This window comes from Lithobates pipiens, unplaced genomic scaffold (assembly GCF_037356315.1).
Source record: "Lithobates pipiens isolate NorthernLeopardFrog02 unplaced genomic scaffold, aLitPip1_a1.2 Scaffold_1, whole genome shotgun sequence".
Taxonomy (NCBI): Eukaryota; Metazoa; Chordata; class Amphibia; order Anura; family Ranidae; genus Lithobates; species Lithobates pipiens.
The window spans coordinates 50,767,100-50,786,439 of NW_027507685.1; the positions used below are offsets into that span (position 1 = coordinate 50,767,100).

The window sequence follows — 19,340 nt, forward strand, 5'->3', positions numbered from 1 at the left end:
AAAAAAAACTGAAATATCACATGGTCCTTAGTATTCAGACCCTTTGCTCAGTATTTAGTAGAACCACCCTTTTGATCTAATACAGCCATGATTCTTTTTGGGAAAGATGCAACAAGTTTTTCAGACCTGATTTGGGAATCCTCTGCCATTCCTCCTTGCATATCCTCTCCAGTTCTGCCAGGTTGGACAGTAAACGTTGGTGGACAGCCATTTTTAGGTCTCTCCAGAGATGCTCAATTGGGTTTAAGTCAGGGCTCTGGCTGGGCCATTCAAGAACAAGCATGGAGTTGTTGTGAAGCCACTCCATTATTTTAGCTGTGTGCTTAGGGTCATTGTCTTGTTGTAAGGTAAACTTTCGGCCCAGTCTAAGGTCCTGAGCACTCTGGAGAAGTTTTTCGTCCAGGAAATCCCTATACTTGGCCACATTCATCTCGTCGTTCTGTCCCTGCACCTGAAAAACACCCCCACAGCATGATGCTGCCACCACCATGCTTCAAAGTTGGGACTGTATTGGACAGGTGATGAGCAGTGCCAAACATACCGCTTAGAATTGAGGTCAAAAAGTTCTATCTTGGTCATCAGACCAGAGATTATTATGTCTCACCATCTTGGAGTCCTTCGGGTGTGCTTTTTTTTTTTTTTTTTTAGTAAGCTCTATGCGGGCTTACATGTGTCTTGCACTGAGAGGCTTCCGTGGGGCCACTCTGCGATAAAGCTCAGACTGGTAGAGGGCTGCAGTGATGGTTGACTTTCTACAACTTTCGCCCATCTCCTGACTGCATCTCTGGAGCTCAGCCATAGTGATCTTTGTGCTCTTCTCCCCCGATAGAGCTGGCCGCCTGGCCAAACTGAGCTAAGAAGGGTTCTGGTCATCTCTAACGTCTTCCATTTAAGGATTATGGAGGCAATTGTGCTCTTAGGAACTTTAAGTGCAACAATCTTTTTTGTAACCTTGGCCAGATCTGTGCCTTGCCACAATTCTGTCTGAGCTCTTCAGGCAGTTCCTTTTACCTCATGATTCTCATTTGCTCACAGTGCATTTGACATGGTCTTGTATAGACGTGCGTGTGGCTTTCCTAATCAAGTCCAATCAGTATAATCAAACAGCTGGACTCAAATGAAGGCGTAGAACCATCTCAAGGATGATCAGAAGAAATGGACAAAACCCGAGTTAAATATACGAGTGTCACAGCAAAGGGTCTGAATACTTAGGACCATGTGATTTTTTTTTTTTTTTAATAAATCTGCAAAAATGTCAACTCTGTTTTTCTGTCAATTTGGGGTGCTGTGTGTACATTAAATGGAGGGAAAAAAAAAGTCAACTCAAATGATTTTAGCAAATGGTTGCAATATAACAAAGTGAAAAATATAAGGGGGCTAAATACTTTCCGTCCCATCTGCCCTGGTCTAGGAGTTCCTAAAGCAGAGATATACTCAAAGCTTCACTACAGGAATGCCTGTCCTCTTCCTGTGTCTAAACCTTGAGCGCTACAATTGTTAAAGTGGAGTTCCACCAGAAAAAAATAAAATAAAAATCAGCAGCTACAAATACTGCAGCTGCTGACTTAATATATGGACAATTACCTGCCCAGGGGGCCTGCGATTTCCTCACCCAAAGCCAATCTGTTCCTCAGCTCCCATGTCTTTGGTAAAGGAATCTGGAAGTGAAGCCTTTGCGGCTTCACAGCCTCGCTTCCCCTACTGCGCAAATCACGCTGCACGATCTCACTGGTATATGCGGTCTTCTGGGATCTGTGCGTATCCCAGAAGATGGGGGGGGGGGGGAGAGGTTGGGGGATTAGGGTCTGGACATTGCATAGATAGCCGCGGATACTGCGGCAATCTATGCCCGGAAGCAAATTCCTGGATTAAACAAATATCTGCATTATCAAAAACAAACTGCATAGGTGTGTACCGAGCCTTAGGTTGGCCACATGGATCCATTTTCCGATGAGAATATTCAGACAAAAAAATCTTTGTATATTTGCTGAATGAATGTTTGAAATGTTCACTTGTTTTTAACATTCTGTTTTTAAAATGAATGTAATTTCTGAATGAAAACCACATAAACTGTCTGAAAATTCCTTTGACCAAGAAGTTTTCTATTTACAAATTTTCCCATCACTGTGGTTGAAAATGAACATAGATTTAACCCCACTAACGATTAGAAAATCAAAAAAGCGTTCTTAAAATTAAATTTTTTTTTTTTGGAGGAAAACGTGGATCAAATTTTTTTTATTAAAATAAAAAAAACAGTCTGATATTTAACAGATTCACCCTTTAAAGTGGTTGTAAACCCTTACAACTCACTTTGACCTACAGGTAAGCCTAGATTAAGGCTTACCTGTAGGTCCAAGAAATATCTCCTAAACCTACACGGTTTAGGAGACATTTGCCGAAAGACAGGCACTGCTGTCTACGGCGCATGCACTGAGCGCGCCGCAGTCAAAAGCCGCGAGTGTCGGCTCCCGTGCGCATGCGCGGGAGTGGCGGCTTCGCCGAATGACAGCGAGACCCACCGAGAAGATGGAGGCTCCGGACTACAGGGGACAGCGGCGACTTCGCTGGCTCCTGTGTCAGGTAAGTGACACATAATGGGCTACTATGCGATGCACAGTAGTCCATTATGCTTTGCCTTTGCAGGGAATGAAAGAGGAAGTAAACTCATCAGGGTTTACTTCCTCTTTAAGTATATACAGTATATCTCTTCTAATAGTATATACAGTACATCTATTTTTTCTCAGCGTGGCTTAGATTTTTTTGCTCCCTAATTAGATCGTTGGTTATTTATATTTACCACTGCATAGAGAGATTTAAGAATAAATGTCTTTTTTTAATTTTACATATTAACTAAATTATACACCACACTAAGATTATTAACCGATTAAACAATCGGCCAACTAATAGACTATGGAAAAAATCGTTAGTTGCAGCCTTAGATCAGACTGCCCCCCCATTCACAAATCATGTTACAGGCAGTGCAATCAATGAAAATAGTAGGGATAACCTCTGCTGGAGATATTTTGTGATGAAAAATGCTTTTCTAGAGTCCAGACAAAACAAGGAATGCTTCAAACGGGTTGCATTGCTGAAAATATATATATATATATATATATATATATATATATATATATATATATATATATATATATATATATATATATATATATATATACACACACACACACACACACACATACATATATACATATACATATATACATACACATACATACATACACACAGGTTCGCAAACGGGCAGAGTTACTTCCTTATATTACCTCTGTTACTCACAAACTATTGCATCACTAACTCTCCAGAGATTTTAGTGTCTTTAAAGCGGCACCATACACAGCAACTGATCAAAAATATTCAAAGTCCCCACCCATATCCCCATACTTTACTGAGAAATCACTTAGAAAGCATCCCTTAACGTTACTTGCCCTGGTCCCCGTTGCGTAAGGGCAGATGATTAATGTAGCGTTTACTACTTGGAATCCACCTGCACTTAGGTCAGGCATGCACGTTGGAGGGTGTGCTTAGCTAAGAAAATCCTTCCTGCTCATCTGAAGATTTTTGGGATGTACAACATCAATTGCCTAGGCCTGGAAACCAGGAAGAAACTAAAGAAACTTTAAAAAGTTTCAACACAAGTAAATGATATAATTTCTTATTTACTAATGCTAGCAGCATAGGATTAAAATAGTTACCTGGCAGACAGATCTAAATCTTGCAAGATAGTAGATCTGGCAAGGCCACATAGCAACCTATCCGTTAAATCTGCAACAGAAAATGACAGCTGGAGCATGGAAGTTCGAATCTAATTGGTTCCTTTGGGACAACAAAGACAACTCATATTTAAGAAAAGTAGATACCACTCTGAATAACTGCTTTGAGATCTGTTTCAAGCAGATTTATAGTACAGTAAAACCTCGGATTGTGAGTAACGCAGTTTACAAGCTTTTGTTTTAATGTAATATTGACTCGATTTGCGAGCGGTCGTCTCACAAGACAAGCAGGATTCACGCCTCTGGGGGTGTGCAGTAACGCATGTGGCCAAAGGTGCAGGGGGCACCGGAAATACTCGGTCTCCTGAAGCGCCTGAAAAGAACTCAACATTTTATCATCAGTTTTCAAGTGCCTCAGTGTGAAAGGGCTCTTGAAGGAATCATACAAAGCCAAAAATTTAAAAAGGACTTTTTTTTAGTCAAAATATTGCATGTTAAAGGAGAACTTAATTTTTTGGACATGATTCATCTCCCGACAGGACAAAGTAAATGTACCCTGCATCTCTGCATCAGAGCCGCTAAACACCACAGTTACCAAGGAGTTGGTTGCTTTGATAATGAACACCTGTAATGCCAACATGCCTCATCTCTCAGTGCCGCTTCACACAGTTGTGTGAACCGGCACTCAGGCAGGGACTGCACGCGAAGGATTAAAACCTTGTTTTTAGTGCAGTCTCAACCCTAGTTTAAATTGTCCTCTCCTTTTTAGATCACCGGGAATTTTGACTGGTTAGCTTGAGATCACTGATTTAAGGACAGGTATTCAGCATATGTGTTAACCACTTGGCGACTGGCTCGTGTCAATATACATCGGCAAAGTGGCATGGGTGCGCAAAATCCCATATGGGTACATCGGCCCTGTAAAAGCCGCCGGTGATCACATGTCCGCTGCATGGCGTGCACGAGCATGTGTGTGTAAAAAACACAAATCCCTGAGCTTTCAGGGTGGAGGAGACATGTCGTTTCTTCCTAATAGGAATAATGACATGTCTCCCCTCTTACTCAGTTCTATCCCCATATAGTTAGAACACACTGAGCGAACACCCATTTAACCCCTTGATCACCCCCTAGCGTTAACTCCTTCCCTACAAGGAACATTTACACCGTAATCAGCGCATTTTTATAGCACTGATCGCTGTATAAATAATGGTCCCAAAAATGTGTAAAAAAATTTTAAAAAAAGTGTCCGATCTGTCCGCCACACTGTCACAAACAAAAAAAATATACGTTTGAGATTTTTTTTTTTTAACCTATATATAGTGGCCTAAACTGATGAAGAAATTTGTTTAAAAACATTTTTGGGGGTATAGCAAAAAGCAAATAGTTTTTTAAAATGCTTTTCCTGTTTATAGCACAAAAAATAAAAGCCACAGGGGTGATCAAATACCACCAAAAAGAAAAGAAAGCCATTTGTGGGGGAAAAAAAACAGTTGCAAATTTTGCTTGGTTACAGCATCGCATGACTGTGCAAGCGATGCAGTGCCAAACTGTAAGAAGTGCTCTGGTCAGGAAAGGGGTAAAACTTTCTGGGGCTGACGTGGTTAAAGTATTTGTTAGCCCAACATTTCACATTCCCGATATGATGAGCCTGCTGTACTGTGTACTTGTATGAGAAAGTATCCTTTTTTGTATTGCTTCCTTGTGTGAAATCCCCGATGTTCCTCCCAGCCCCTCTGATTTCCTATTAAAAACTGACCACACTAAGCAGAAGAACACACTGTGGTCAGCTCTCTAGCAACTGAGTGTGCCCTCCTCCAATAATTATAGTGCATCTCTGAGAATAGAGGGAATGTAAAAATAAATTATATATAATAATTTTTATTTTAAACTGAATGGGTTGTTCTACAAGGTGATCATTTACAATCACTTTAACTTATACTAATCACACGGGGTTGGGTAGAGGACCGCAGTTTTTCTTCTTAAAGAACACACAGCTATGCACATTAAAACTGTTCTGCTGCTAAGGGTGTGTCAGGGTCATACTGGATGTGTTTTATTTACCTTTAGCTTACAGCAGGCATTATCAGTTCTGAACAGACCAGTTTGCTTTGACACACCCTCCATTGCTGACCGCAGAGCCAGAATCGAAGCTTTAAAACGAAAGTCTTGTTCCTATCTAGAAAAATGTAAACATTTGGCATGAGCTTAGATATGACAGGCAGTACCATGTAATGTTGCTGCAGCATTGCAGTAACCACAAAAAAAAAAATAAAAAAAAAAAACAGCAGTCTCTGCTTCATTTTTCAGTACTTTGGTCATTTTAGGTTGGAACCAGAAAGGTAAAAAAATTGTAATAAACCTTTTAACCTCCTTAGCGGTATTCCCGAGTCTGTCTCGGGTTGGAATTTCGGAACCAAAAGCGGTAACCCTGAGCCAGACTCGAGATCGCATCGCAGGATCCAGGAAGAGCTTACTTACCTTGTCCCCTGCATCCTGCGATGTCTCCCTGCAATGTGAGCGGCTCATCCTCTGCTCCATTCATCACGGAGCCAGGCTACGTTCCCTGCAATCATTGCGACGCATGGGGAGGGGGAACGGCGCCAAATTCAAAAAGTGAAAAAACACTATACTGTAATCTTACAGATTACATTACTGTATGAAATTCCACATCCCTTTTGTCCATAGTGGTTTCTTCAGTGTCCTGCATGCAGTTTTAATATTATAAAAACTGTTCTTCCTGCCTGGAAACTGGAGATTGTCCATAGCAACCAAAACTGTCCCTTTACATCAAAAGTGGTTTTAGACCAGCTAGAAAACAGATAATAAATTAGAAATCTCTCGCAGAATTGAGCACGATTTGTGGGGAGATCCGCCATCAAACACTGAAAAGTAACAGTGAATTCTGCAACTGAGCAAATTTCAGTGTTTTTTTATTTGATTACATTGAATATTTTTTTATTCTTATATTTGGTATAAATTATAGTTATCATTTATGATTTCGTTTTTCAAACATTATTACACCCGGGATGTCTACTAGACTCTGGTTTGGACAGATTTTCCTAAGATTTACAGGCCTACAATATAAAACGCCAAATTTCCATACAAAATTGTACCGCTTTCAGCACCAAAAATCGAAAATAATCATACCGCCAGGGAGGTTAAGAGATCTGCTTTCACAATCACCATAGACAAAAACAGGACTTAACAGTTACCAGAGCTGCCCATTTATCAACTGATGTACATAACATATGTATGAACAAAAAAGAAACAGTCGGAAATATATATTGAGCTTTATGGGCTTTGTTCTTGTACAATGAGATAAAGCGGGGTCATACAATGTATACCGTGGCATTCAAAAGGGCTCAAAGCAGGTTGCCTACAGCATGCTATAGCAGACAATTTACAAGTTGCAATTAAACGAGAACCTGACATGCATTCTAAATTTGTCTACATGAAAGCGCTGGCTAAGAGTTGGTACAACATGGTTCTGTTCTTTTGCTAGGCAGAAAAGCTACTTTATCATTAATGGCTCAGCTTTGCTGAATTTGGGGCGAAGCACGAACACTATACAATACCCACCTACCACGTTTCCAAAAAAAAGTTTAGTGCTTGGCTGCAAAAGAGAATGGGAAGGGTCTAAACTAGTGATGGAGATTTCTTTTGAGCCCGAGTGCCCAAACTGCAACACAAAACCAACTTCATTTCCACGTGCCAACACTGCAATTAAACATAGCTGTAATCAGATCACTGCTCCTCATTATGACACAGCCCAATGATTTCTAATGTGTCCCATGTTTACCCCCAGACATCACAGCATACTTTCCTCTTACTGTTCCCGACGCAGACACCCAGCCACCAAGGTGATCGCCCACCCCAGGAGGTATTGTCCGTGTGCCTAGCACACATCTCTTCCTACACATCTGCAGCCACCATCACAGCCTCCTATTGGTTAAATCCCCAACCGGTGTTCAGCCTGCCAAACGTCAGCCAACCCCACAGCACTGCTTTGTTCCATCTAAACCCATCCCTGACCCCAGAGCCATGCAAGAGATGTAGTTCTATTGGGGGAGGTTGTTCAGAACCTTGTACTGAATGAAGCTTAGAAGAGCCATTTTTCAAAATCTTTGAATGCACCCTGGCTATAGTCTGACACAGCATTTTGCCACCTTCCTTAATTCCTTTAGCCTTGGTTCATACCTGCTCAGATTTGAAATCGTGCTACTTCAAGGCCACAGATCTTTGCGATTTAAAGCTACAATTTTATTGCAGCTTCTAAATTTCAATAGGAATCACAGAAAAGTAGTGCAAGAACCTTTCAAAGTCGATGCAATTTGAGTCACAATGATTGCAACAATTCCACTGCCGAAAATGGGGTGTAACTGGTCATGTGATTTTGAACTGTCAAATCGCATTGGTGTGAACGAGGGCTAATGCTGTACTCTTGCCACAGGTTTTAGAATGGGGCTGATGTTTGTATTTGTACGTTCCACAACATGTATGTTTACTACACTTATGTAATTTCATATATGCCAGGCTATGAAGGGAAGCTTTTTTTGTGAAATATCTATACCCCAAACTTTTATAGTTTTGGATAACATGGGGAAAAGGTTAGAGCTTGCTGGGTTTTACTGCCACCTGGGCTTTTTTCTGAGGACAAAAACGTTGAGGCTCCGTTCTCACAAATGTGACTTGTCACGTGAAGTAAAAAACCATGCATTTCAATGGTCACAGTTCTAATTGCTACAAGACTCCAAAAAAGGGTCCTGTACTAGTTTGATGCAACTGAGACTTGATTGACACAGAGTAATGAGTTGCACTAGTGGGAACGGATCCTTACTAGACAGTAAGTGAGGGAAACTCTGCAACAGGTAAAGATATATAGAATATATATATATATATAGAATAGAGCCATTTAAGCATTTAAAGTGTTACTAAACCCACAACAGTAAAATCAGTTTGCATATGCAGTAAAGCATGCTCTTTATACTTACGGTGGAACCTAAGGGGTTAATCCCTCTGCATTGTGTGAAAAGACTGTTTAATCTGGTCAACTCTGATCCTCCCCTTCCTCCACTGTCCCTAATCCAATGCCTGATAAGACAGAGCCTTTTGAGTCACTCTGCACATATGCTCAGTTTGGTGTGTACTGCTAGAGCTTGTTTTCTCAGGAGAGTGCATGTGATCAGCACAGGGCCAATCAGAACTGTCCAGAGGGTCAGAGGTCCTGCAGCCTCATAGGACAGCGAGTAGAAAGAAAAAAACTCCTCCAACAAGCTTTAACCAGATGCCGATAGAAGTCACAAGAGTGCTACATACTGAGAAAATATATTTAGCAGTATATATTTACTAAAATAATTGCATTTACATGGTTCTGTGTACTATGGGAGACCGGATATAGTGAATGCAGGCTATCGGTTTAGTAACACCTTAATTTTGCTTATGTTGCTGTTAAGCTGTTGCTCCTCACTTCCTATCTGATAAAAAGGTCATCACATAACAGAAGTTAAGTAATATCTCCATCCAACAGAGCATCCAACCGCAGTAAAATCTGACAGGGATTTCTGACCATTCCACACTATCCAAAATGTAATAAAATAGCTATAAATGCACTTTTACTTGGTTAAAGTATAACTAAAAAGGCAAAACTTTGTTTAGCTTTGGCTAGAGAGGAAAGGGATTAGAGTGCCTGTCAGGTTTTTATTGTTGTCTGCACTACATTATGGACACTCACCCACTCAATTTGTCCTGTTTACCTTCATCACTGAAAGGTAAAGAAAATCCCAGGTTTTGGCCTGTCCCCAGAACAGCAATAGCGGAAATCTGTGACAAGAGTTCCATTGGCCATGGGTGAAAAAACAGGGATTCCCCTCAGTTTGGAGAGCTTTTTTCCCTCACTTTCCATTTGGCTACGGGACAGAAAGTGAAGGGAAGTCTCACCAATGGGACACAGATGACAAAAAAAAAACTGATAGTGATTATAACCCTGTACAGGTTTTGCCTTTAGTTCTAATTTAGGCTCCATGCACACTGAAGGTGATAAACTGCAGTTTATTGCAGTTTGGGCGTTTTTTGTAAAAGCCCATAAACTCCACTCTATGTTAGCCTATGTGTCCATGCACACATGGACGTTTTTCAGCTTTAATGAGCAGTGGAGTTTATGGGCTTTTTTCTGAACGCCAGAAATTCGCGTTCAAAGTGCCGTTTTTCAGCGGCAAAAAACGACAAACGCTCATTAACGCTCATTAACGCTCATTAGTGTTCGGCATTCTATTTTTCAATGCATTGTGGGATTTTTGGAGTGTCCTCTGTGTATTTTTATAAAAAACGCCCATTAACGCTAACGCTGTAAAACGCTCATTAACGCTAGTATAAAACGCTGTTGAAAGCAGGTTTTTCAACCAGCGTTTTCTGCCAGCAATCTGGCGTCCAGAAATAGCTTTTTTGAGCTTCAGTGTGCATGGAGCCTTAAAGTTCACAGCTAAGCGAGACTGCATTGTTACTAATGCTAGTATGTTGCCCAGAGCCCACAAAAACAATTTTTTTTATGAATCCAAACACACACACACACCAGCAGAGAGCTACATTCACTTTAACCACCTGCTTACTGGGCACTTAAACCCCCCCCCTCTCCCCCCTCCTGTCCAGACCAATTTGCAGCACTGATGCACTTTGAATGACAATTGCGTGGTCATGCTAAACTGTTCCCAAATTAATCTATCATTTTTCCCCACAAATAGAGCTTTCTTTTGGTGGTATTTGATCACCTGTGGTTTTTATTAAAATTTTAAAAAGGTCGAATTTTTAAAAAATAATTTTTTTTTTTTAGATTTTTATAAAGTTTTAAAACTGGTAATTTTCCTCCATTGATGTACGCTGATGAGGCGGCACTGATGGGTACTGATTAGTGGCAGTGATGGGAGGCAATAATGGGCACTGAATGATTACACTGATAAGCAGCACTGCCAAGTGGCACTGATTGGCACCACTGGTGGGCATTGATAGGTGGCACTCATGGGCAATGGCAGGTGGCACTGGCAGGGAGTAGTGGTGGGCACAGATGAGGCAGAAGTGCCTCTTCCTCTACGGGAACGATGTCCCTTGCAGATAAGCCAGTGATCAGCTTTTTTTTTTTAAAAATTGATTACCGAGCTTTTGTTTACATCATGTGATCAGCTGTCATTGGTTGACAACTGATCATGTGGTAAGGGGTCAGGACCGGCCCCTTATTCGGATCAGTGATCACTAAGTCTCAGTGACTCGGTGATCAGAGCGAACGCAGGGAGCGTGCACAGGGGGGGCCGTCTCATGATGGCCTCCTGGAAATTCAGGTCCGCACTGTGGTAGTCATTCGGCTATAGGGGAAGTCAACTGGTTAATGAGTGAACAGTGTTATACCTAGGAGCTCGCATGTTTGTCAGTCTGCCTTTGCCTAGGCCCAATTTTAATCTAGACTAGATGTTTGAGTGCAGTAGACTGCATAATTTATTGCTGGTGGATATGGAATGAACAGGCTTCAATAATATAACGTCAACATAATGTACTGCTAAGTGTTTTGTGTAACGCACTGGGTAGGAGCTGTCAGAATGTTACAGCTGCAGCCTCAAATGTTTGGTGGACTGAAAACTTGCGCAAAAGTAGTGGTAGGTGAGAAAACCTTGAATGATTTCTGAAGAGCTTCCTTGAAAATATGCCACAGTGTTGGGTCTATCCTGTAGTAACGAATAGTTGATCTGGTTTGTTTATGTCACCTAGATAAAAACTAGAAGTGAGCTTCACTGTACACGTTATTAGAGTTAGAAACAGCAAAGAAATGCATCCCTACAAGTCTGAATGAGGTCTGCGCTTCTGTACTGTTAGCATTTGTAGTGACAGTCTGTGCCCAGCGACACAAAGACCCCCATGGTGTCACACATCCCAGGAGGCTGCCTAACCAGTGCAGTGAGAAGCAAACAGTGAGACATTAGGAAATCCCAGCTGGTTCCAAAATCCAAGATGGCAGCACCAGGGATCCAAAGCCCAGTGAAAAATTGCAGGGAAGACAGCACTGGACTCCATGGACTGGTAAGCAACTGTCAAAGTGAGCAGCTACAGTATTTGTATCTGCTGGCTTAACAACCCTAAGTGAAGTTCCTCTTTAGGTTTCATGCATATTGGACATTTTGCTGAATCTCACTTGACACTTGTAAACTTGTGTAAAGCATCTAGGAACGTCATGTGCTAGGGTGTTAATTTATTGGCCAGAATCAATTTTTTGGCCACTGAAATGCACACTTAGGAACATCAAGCGTTTGCCTAAACTAATGCCTAGGACGCACGGGCTGTGGGTTTTTATTCTGCTTCTAAACTCCTGTAAACACCTATTTGTGCATGGACACACAGGCTAACATGAAGCAGTGTTTAAGCGGAGGTCCACCCTAAAGTGGACCTCTGCTCATTGGAACCCTCCCCCCCTCCGGCGCCACAATTGGCACCTTTCGGGGGGTGCAGATACCTGTATAGTACAGGTATTCTGCACCCACTTCCGGGATAGCTCTCTGCGGAAAGGGGCGTATATTACGCCCCTTTCCGCAAGTGTCCCGCTGCCTGCTGGGAAACACAGATCCCAGAGGCAGCGGGGACCGTCCTTATTGCGCAGCGCGATTCGCGCATGCGCAGTAGGGAACCGGGAAATGAAGCCGAAAGGCTCCATTTCCTGATTCCCATACCCAAGATGGCGGCGGCAGCACCAGACATACGATCTACAGATCGGCTTCGGGTGCCGACATCGCGGGCGCGCTGGACAGGTAAGTGTCACTATTTTAAAAGTCAGCAGCTGCAGTATTTGTAGTTGCTGGCCTTAAAAAAAAAAAAAAAAAAAAAAAAAAAAACGCGGAGTCCCGGTGGACTCCCGCTTTAGGAGCAGCAGGGGGAAGAAAAAATAAAATAAACACACCACACAGCATGTACGAGGCCTTAGGCAGACACAAAACTCATTGAAATCATATTCGTCACTCCAGGTACTGAGAGAGTCAGACAGAAGGGTTCTATTGTTATAAATATAGTACAGGATACACCTATGACAAACACAAAAAGGCATGCATGTAACCAGAGAATCAGTTATATCCATTCTGATAATTTCCTGCTACTATGACAAATCCATACAGCCAATACTCCATTTTAAAAATACCTTTAAATGGACCCATGCACCCATACCCATGCAAGTGCACGTTAATGAATTTGACAAATGAAGGTCACAAACCAACAGTTTTAGGCTTTAAAAATAAGAATCAGGCTTGCTGCATCCACGGGCGAGGCTGTTTTGATCTCTTGTATCACGTCTGCTAGAGGTGCACCAAATGGAAATTTTACCAATACTATTAGCAATGTGTTTGGTCAGAGACAGCGGACGCGATACAAGAGCTGGCCAGAGACAGCGGACGCGATACAAGAGCTGGCCAGAGACAGCGGACGCGATACAAGAGCTGGCCAGAGACAGCGGACGCGATACAAGAGCTGGCCAGAGACAGCGGACGCGATACAAGAGCTGGCCAGAGACAGCGGACGCGATACAAGAGCTGGCCAGAGACAGCGGACGCGATACAAGAGCTGGCCAGAGACAGCGGACGCGATACAAGAGCTGGCCAGAGACAGCGGACGCGATACAAGAGCTGGCCAGAGACAGCGGACGCGATACAAGAGCTGGCCAGAGACAGCGGACGCGATACAAGAGCTGGCCAGAGACAGCGGACGCGATACAAGAGCTGGCCAGAGACAGCGGACGCGATACAAGAGCTGGCCAGAGACAGCGGACGCGATACAAGAGCTGGTCAGAGACCATTTTTCCTGACCTTTCTTGCACTAAAGGTGCCAATGGCCAACAATAAAATTCATATTAATTTAAATTGATATTAAAAAGTCGAATTATATATAAAAATAGAGATTTTTTAAAAACGTATTTTTGGTTTTGGCACCAAACTTTCCATTCGGTGTACCCCTAGTTTTAATGTCAAAGCTTGATTAAACAATAAGCTTAGGTTAAAAAAGTTGATTGGTTACTACAGCTGCACTAGATTCTGCATGCGCAGTTTTAGTATATCTCCCCCTTAGGCCGGGTTCACACCGCTGCGATGCGGGAACGCCGCGAATCCGCGGCGTTTTCCCGCATCGCACGACTCCCGCCGGCAGTTCACACTGCCCTATGCGAACGGCTGGGAGTGTCAATGATATGTTAATGACACCCCCAGATCCGATCGCATATCGCAGTGCGATCCGCCGACTCGCACAAGAATCGGATCGCATGGTGTGAACGCCCATGCGATCCGATTCTGTTGCGGACGAAAAAAAGGGTCCCGTGCGAGTTTGCTGCGGGACCGCTGCGAGTTCAGCCATACTATCTGTATGGCTGAACTCGCAGCGCTACGGAGATCGGATGTGATTTGCGGTGCGAATCACATCCGGATCTCCCCCCGCAGCAGTGTGAACCCAGCCTTAGGGTCCAATATGCCATCATGCTTAGAAGAGAGGATAACAACCTTATCAAACTTCTCCTTCACTCTCAAAACACATGGGGGTTAAGTCTTGGATCAGGCTGTGTTGCCCTATCTGCAGTTTAGTATGAGGAGAGACCTGGTTGTGTTGTCTGACTGAACACAAGAATGGCTACACAGAATTACAAATCTCTTGGCAGGTAAGATAGTTCACCTATGTGATTCAGCTGTGTAATTAGCATTCTTTGAGTTCTGCTTTAAAACCAATTTCATTTGGCATTCTTGTATGCACATTTCCATTCAAGATCTAGGGCTATTTTGTTTCCAAATTCTACATCAGCAATGACACTCTAGCTTGCACAATGACTTGGACTTATATGCTGCATACAGGTGTGGCTGTGTCATGTTAAATGGCAAAAAGAATTCGTACAATACAACTGGATAGACAACATTCTACAGTATTGTGTCACTCGCCTTATAATCAGGGCCTGGGCATAAACTTTACAGCAGTAATCAACTGTGTAGTATAAAGTAACACTAGAAATAAAGGCTAGATTTTTCAGGCACAGTGGATTCTGCCTTTATGAGGGTAGATTCAACCCGCCCTCCAAGAACACCAATCACAAAAAACATATCACCTGTGCAATTTTATCATTTTACCCTGGGTCTGTATAATTGTTTATGGTATAAATGACATGTGTAGCTTAAATGTGGGTGTGACTGTGCACACACCGATTATGGAACTTACACATCACCATCTAATGCAGTTTCTTAGGCCATGTTTATTGTAAATTCCACTGAAATTAGTATATAGTAAAGTACCAAGTACTGAATGTCAGTTTATACTGCATATGCATGTCAAGTACAACAAATAAATCATGCCAGAAATACATGTGTAGTAGTAATATTGTGTCACGTAATCTGCAGCTCTGAAAAGTTATGTCTGATTAACTTAAGAAAACAATTGTTCCAATTATAGGTCCCAGCAGGCATCATCAGCAATCACAGTCAAAAGCTCTAACATTCTCCATGCTGTTTGTATCTGTCCCCATCACTCTGATGACAGGAAGGGAGGAGAATCTGTTCAACAGGGACACTCACCACTATTTAAAAAAAAAATAATAATAAAAAAAATAGGATTTTTATAACAGCTTACCTGTAAAAGGCTTTTCTTTGGAAGTACATCACGGGACACACAGCCACAGCAAGTACTATGTGGGCTACAGTCCACCTTCAGGTGCTGGACACTGGTCTTTAAAAAGGAAGTTGCATCCCTATATAACCTCTCCCATACCAGGAGCATCTCAGTTTTGTAGCAAAGAAATACACGTGTATACTAGAAAGAGGGGTGAGACTTCTGTGTCCCATGTTGTACTTAAGAAAAGGATTTTACAAGTAAACTGTTAAAAAAAAAAATCCTATTTTCTTTAATCGTACATCACAAGACACAGAGCCATATTAATTACTGAAAGAAAATGTGGAGAGCTGCGCCAGTAGCACTATGTACTTAAACTAACTGCATAGATAAAAGTGAATGAAGGGTCAAATGGCATTGTTACAAAATAAATGTCTGTTTGCACGATAAGTGATCGCTTTTGGCATATAACAATCACAGAAATATGAGTAGGAAACAATCAATGTGAAATAAAAACTATTTTTGGAAATTAAAAATAAAAAATTAAAGTCCAATAAAATGTTCCAATGTAGCAGCGATTAGCAAGTCACCACCGTGAGTCCACACACAACTGTAGATCTGTGCCCGTCACCAGATAAGTGATGCGCTTACCACATATAAAAACAGTAACAGCCTTATTGGTATTAATCCGAAGCAGAGTGGTAGAACATCAAATCAAGGTTCTTGCATCCAGATAACCCTTAACGTAGGTATATGGCAATACCCCAGCCTTTAGAGCTTCAATGGTCACATGTATCACCGGTAACAATGTTGGCACTTTCCTTTGACTCTGACAACACCTTGCCTTTAGGAACATCCATATTAATTACTATGTGGTATGTCCCAGAGCAATGCCAACTGAGGGGAGGGAGACAACAAGAAGTAGGGCACCATGAGATCAGAGGACTTATACTGCTGCCTGCAGTATACTGCTCCCAAAGTCGACCGCCTCATGTCTTCTTACATCCACCTGATAGAAAGTAAATGTATGGATGGAATATCAAGATGTGGCCTTGCAGAATTGAGCCATGGAGCTCAATTCTGAGCATAAGGAACAAAACGACCTCAAATGAAGCCGCCCTCTTTCCCAACAACCTCATGCAAAGTTGAATAGAAGAATTCATTATTGCTTCGACTACCTAAATCAGTTCCTTTATGGCGCTGATCTTTGCCTGGGGCAAGAATACACTTTCCTGGGTGTACCTATGATCAGACCCAAGTATTTTAGCCTTCCTCATGGTTTTAAAGATTTCTCCCAGGTTGAGAATCCGACCTAGATATTCCAGGTAGTTTAGTGTTGAGAATATTTTTATTTGTACATTTCAAGACAAAACAATAAAACAGTAAACACCATGAGTTAAATGCAAGCAAAGAACAGTAGCAGAAATACATTTACGGGGGGGGGGGGGGTATTCCAGGTAGTTTAATGTGGCGACCATACCTTGGTCTAAGTGTGCTACCGACTGGACTACTAAGAACAGATCGTACAGGTAAACCATAATCATTAAACCATGAGCCCTTAATCTGGCTAGAAGAGGGCCAGAGCCTTTGTAAACACTCAAGGTGCAGTAGCTAGACAGGAAAGCAGAGCTGAAAAAGTAGATATTACTAGTGAGCGAGGAAATATGGCATGCATATGGAGGTATGCATCTTTGATGTCAATTGATGTCAGAAGTTCTCCATCTTGTAGGATGGAGATAAAAAAAAAAAAAAAAAAAAAAAAGTTGTTATATTCAGGAAGTGAACTTAGATTTAACCAAACCCCAACTTCTGCTCTTACATGGGGCCACCATGATCACTTTTTACCAAAAGATGGTTCAATGGTTGAGAGAAAGACTTTTCTCTGGATCCTTAGGAATGTTTGATCTGAGAAAACGAGGAGACTGGAACTCTAGTTTGTATGGGAGCCATTGAGGAAATCCCCCATTCGTCTTGACACTCTTCCTGCCAGATCATTGAGCACTGCAGAAGAATTCCCCCTATTGAGCATGCGGGGGCACCTCATAAGGAGGCTTCAGTATCTTGTAGGTTTCCTCCACCAAGAGCCATTTTGTCCCTGGGGATAATCCTGAGGATTACCTTATGAACCCGACGGCAGAAGCGGTCATGACTGCCTGGAGGCTGATGCCCCTGGCACAGGAGAAGGAGCTTTAAAACTAAAATACATTTACTCCTTTTCTTAAATGGCAAAAAGGGGTACTTTTTCCATTAGAGTTTGGATGTATTATCCAAAACATCCCTAAATAGCTGTTTCACCGCAAAAAGGAAGACTAGCCAGGAGCTTCTGCATGGCACTTAGCAAATGGCGCAAGGCCTGAAGGATAGAATCTCTCATAGCAACTATTGCAAACAAAGTTGCCAGATCCAGGGCCTGCTGAGCAAGATAACCTTGAACACCTGTTTAAACTGGTCTCTCAACGATTAAGCAATTACTGTCAGCGCAGGCTGAGACAAAAGTGTGTTTTTTTTGTTTTGTTTTCCAATAGGAATTCCAAGTTTTTAGCCGTTGGATCCCTAAGCATGTGAGCATTATCTGCCAGACAAGTCAAACTCTTATTCACAGTGAATTTTTTTGCACCATAGGATAAAGTGAAAACTTTTGAGGGAAAATAATGCTCATCTGGGTGATCCTCTCAGATACAAAAAAAAAGATTTTCCAACAACGAATGGACAGGAAAAAAGGCATGCGCTGCTAGAGGCTTTAGTGAACCCAAACACTCAGTTAAGGGTACATAAATGTGGAGCGAACCATTCAAGAAATTGCACCATCAATCCTCAGCATTTGACACCTCAGAAGAGGAGTCATCAACCTCAGCACGGTCCCCTGAGGGAATTCATAGTCTCCTGTCCCTCGTTCCTCGGTTTGAGGGTCCTGGGTAATGGAAGAGAACCTGTCGCATTCTGACCCACACTGGGACCACCTCTGGAGCTGAGGTATCAGTGGCTGGCCTAGCGCGGAGCTGCGACCTGCACACGCTCGATGGCCAGGCTGGAGAGACTACAAGGATAAGGGTATCCAGCCTCTCACCCAGGCGGCTGTTGATAGATCCTGTGATCCATCATCTCGCGCAAAAAGCCAAACTTCTGCAGGAGAAAAAAAAAAAAAAAAAAGAAGACGGACCGATGGGCCTGTCAGGGTTCCTAGGTCCTCCTTCACTAGGCAAAAAAAGAAAGAAAAAAAAAAAAAAAAAACACTGATGACTGCATGGCGGGCTGTGGGGTTGTTACCGAAGGGACTGCCCCTTGGGCGGAACTGGAAAGTTCTGTGTTTTACATAACATGTAATGCCTAGTATTCTCATAAAGGTGGCGTAACAACCCAATGGCTAAGAGAGGAGCTGTGTCGGTCGGTAAATATAAGAGAAAAGATCTTTTTAGTCAAACAGGGGCTACAGTGTTGAAAACAGTTGCAAACATTTCATGACCTGATGCTCACTGACCAGCCAACCCCTCTCAAGGGAGGATGTCATTTGTAGAGATTAGTAGGCTTTCCAGAGCTTGAAGGAGACCCTCTTAGCTCTTTTTTGGGGGTGTTTCAACCCCCCCCCCTTCTGACCTTAGCCCGATTCACAAAGCAGAGGTACTACCAGAAGAAAATCGCATCCACTGCTTGAGCAATAGTTCAGGCACAGCCGCTATTAACGCCTAGCCTGATGCAAATAGAAAATGTGTCAAATAGGAAATGCCCCGTGTAGCCAACCTCTTGCATTCATGCTCCTCTTTGCTCTTATGTCTCTGCGACAATTTTGCAGCCAGCACAAATGGAGTATTTTTTATTTATTGTTAGAAAACACACTCCCACGTTTGAGGAGGCCAATGCCACACACTAAGCCCTGCCCCCACAGTCGCATCACCCCCTCCTTTCTCTTTATAAATAAATGCAAGCTTGTGAGTGAGGTGTGGCGTGGAGGAGACCTGGAAGCCGCCGTCGCCGTGTAGGGGAGGTGAAAGAAAACGGCATTGCCGATAGTTT

General features: G+C 42.5%; 1 protein-coding gene across 2 annotated transcripts in view; it reads right to left on the reverse strand.

Annotated features, from left to right (window-relative positions):
* Positions 1 to 19,340, reverse strand: part of STK26 (serine/threonine kinase 26) — a 179,823-nt gene that overhangs the window by 117,769 nt on the left and 42,714 nt on the right. The window contains exon 2 of one of the 2 annotated variants that reach the window (XM_077493977.1): positions 5,790 to 5,904. The exons of the other annotated variant lie outside the window; for it this stretch is intronic. Within the exon in view, the coding sequence (XP_077350103.1) occupies positions 5,790 to 5,852 (63 nt within the window). The 5' untranslated portion in view covers positions 5,853 to 5,904. The remainder of the gene's footprint in view (positions 1 to 5,789; positions 5,905 to 19,340) is intronic. 2 annotated transcript variants of the gene reach the window in all.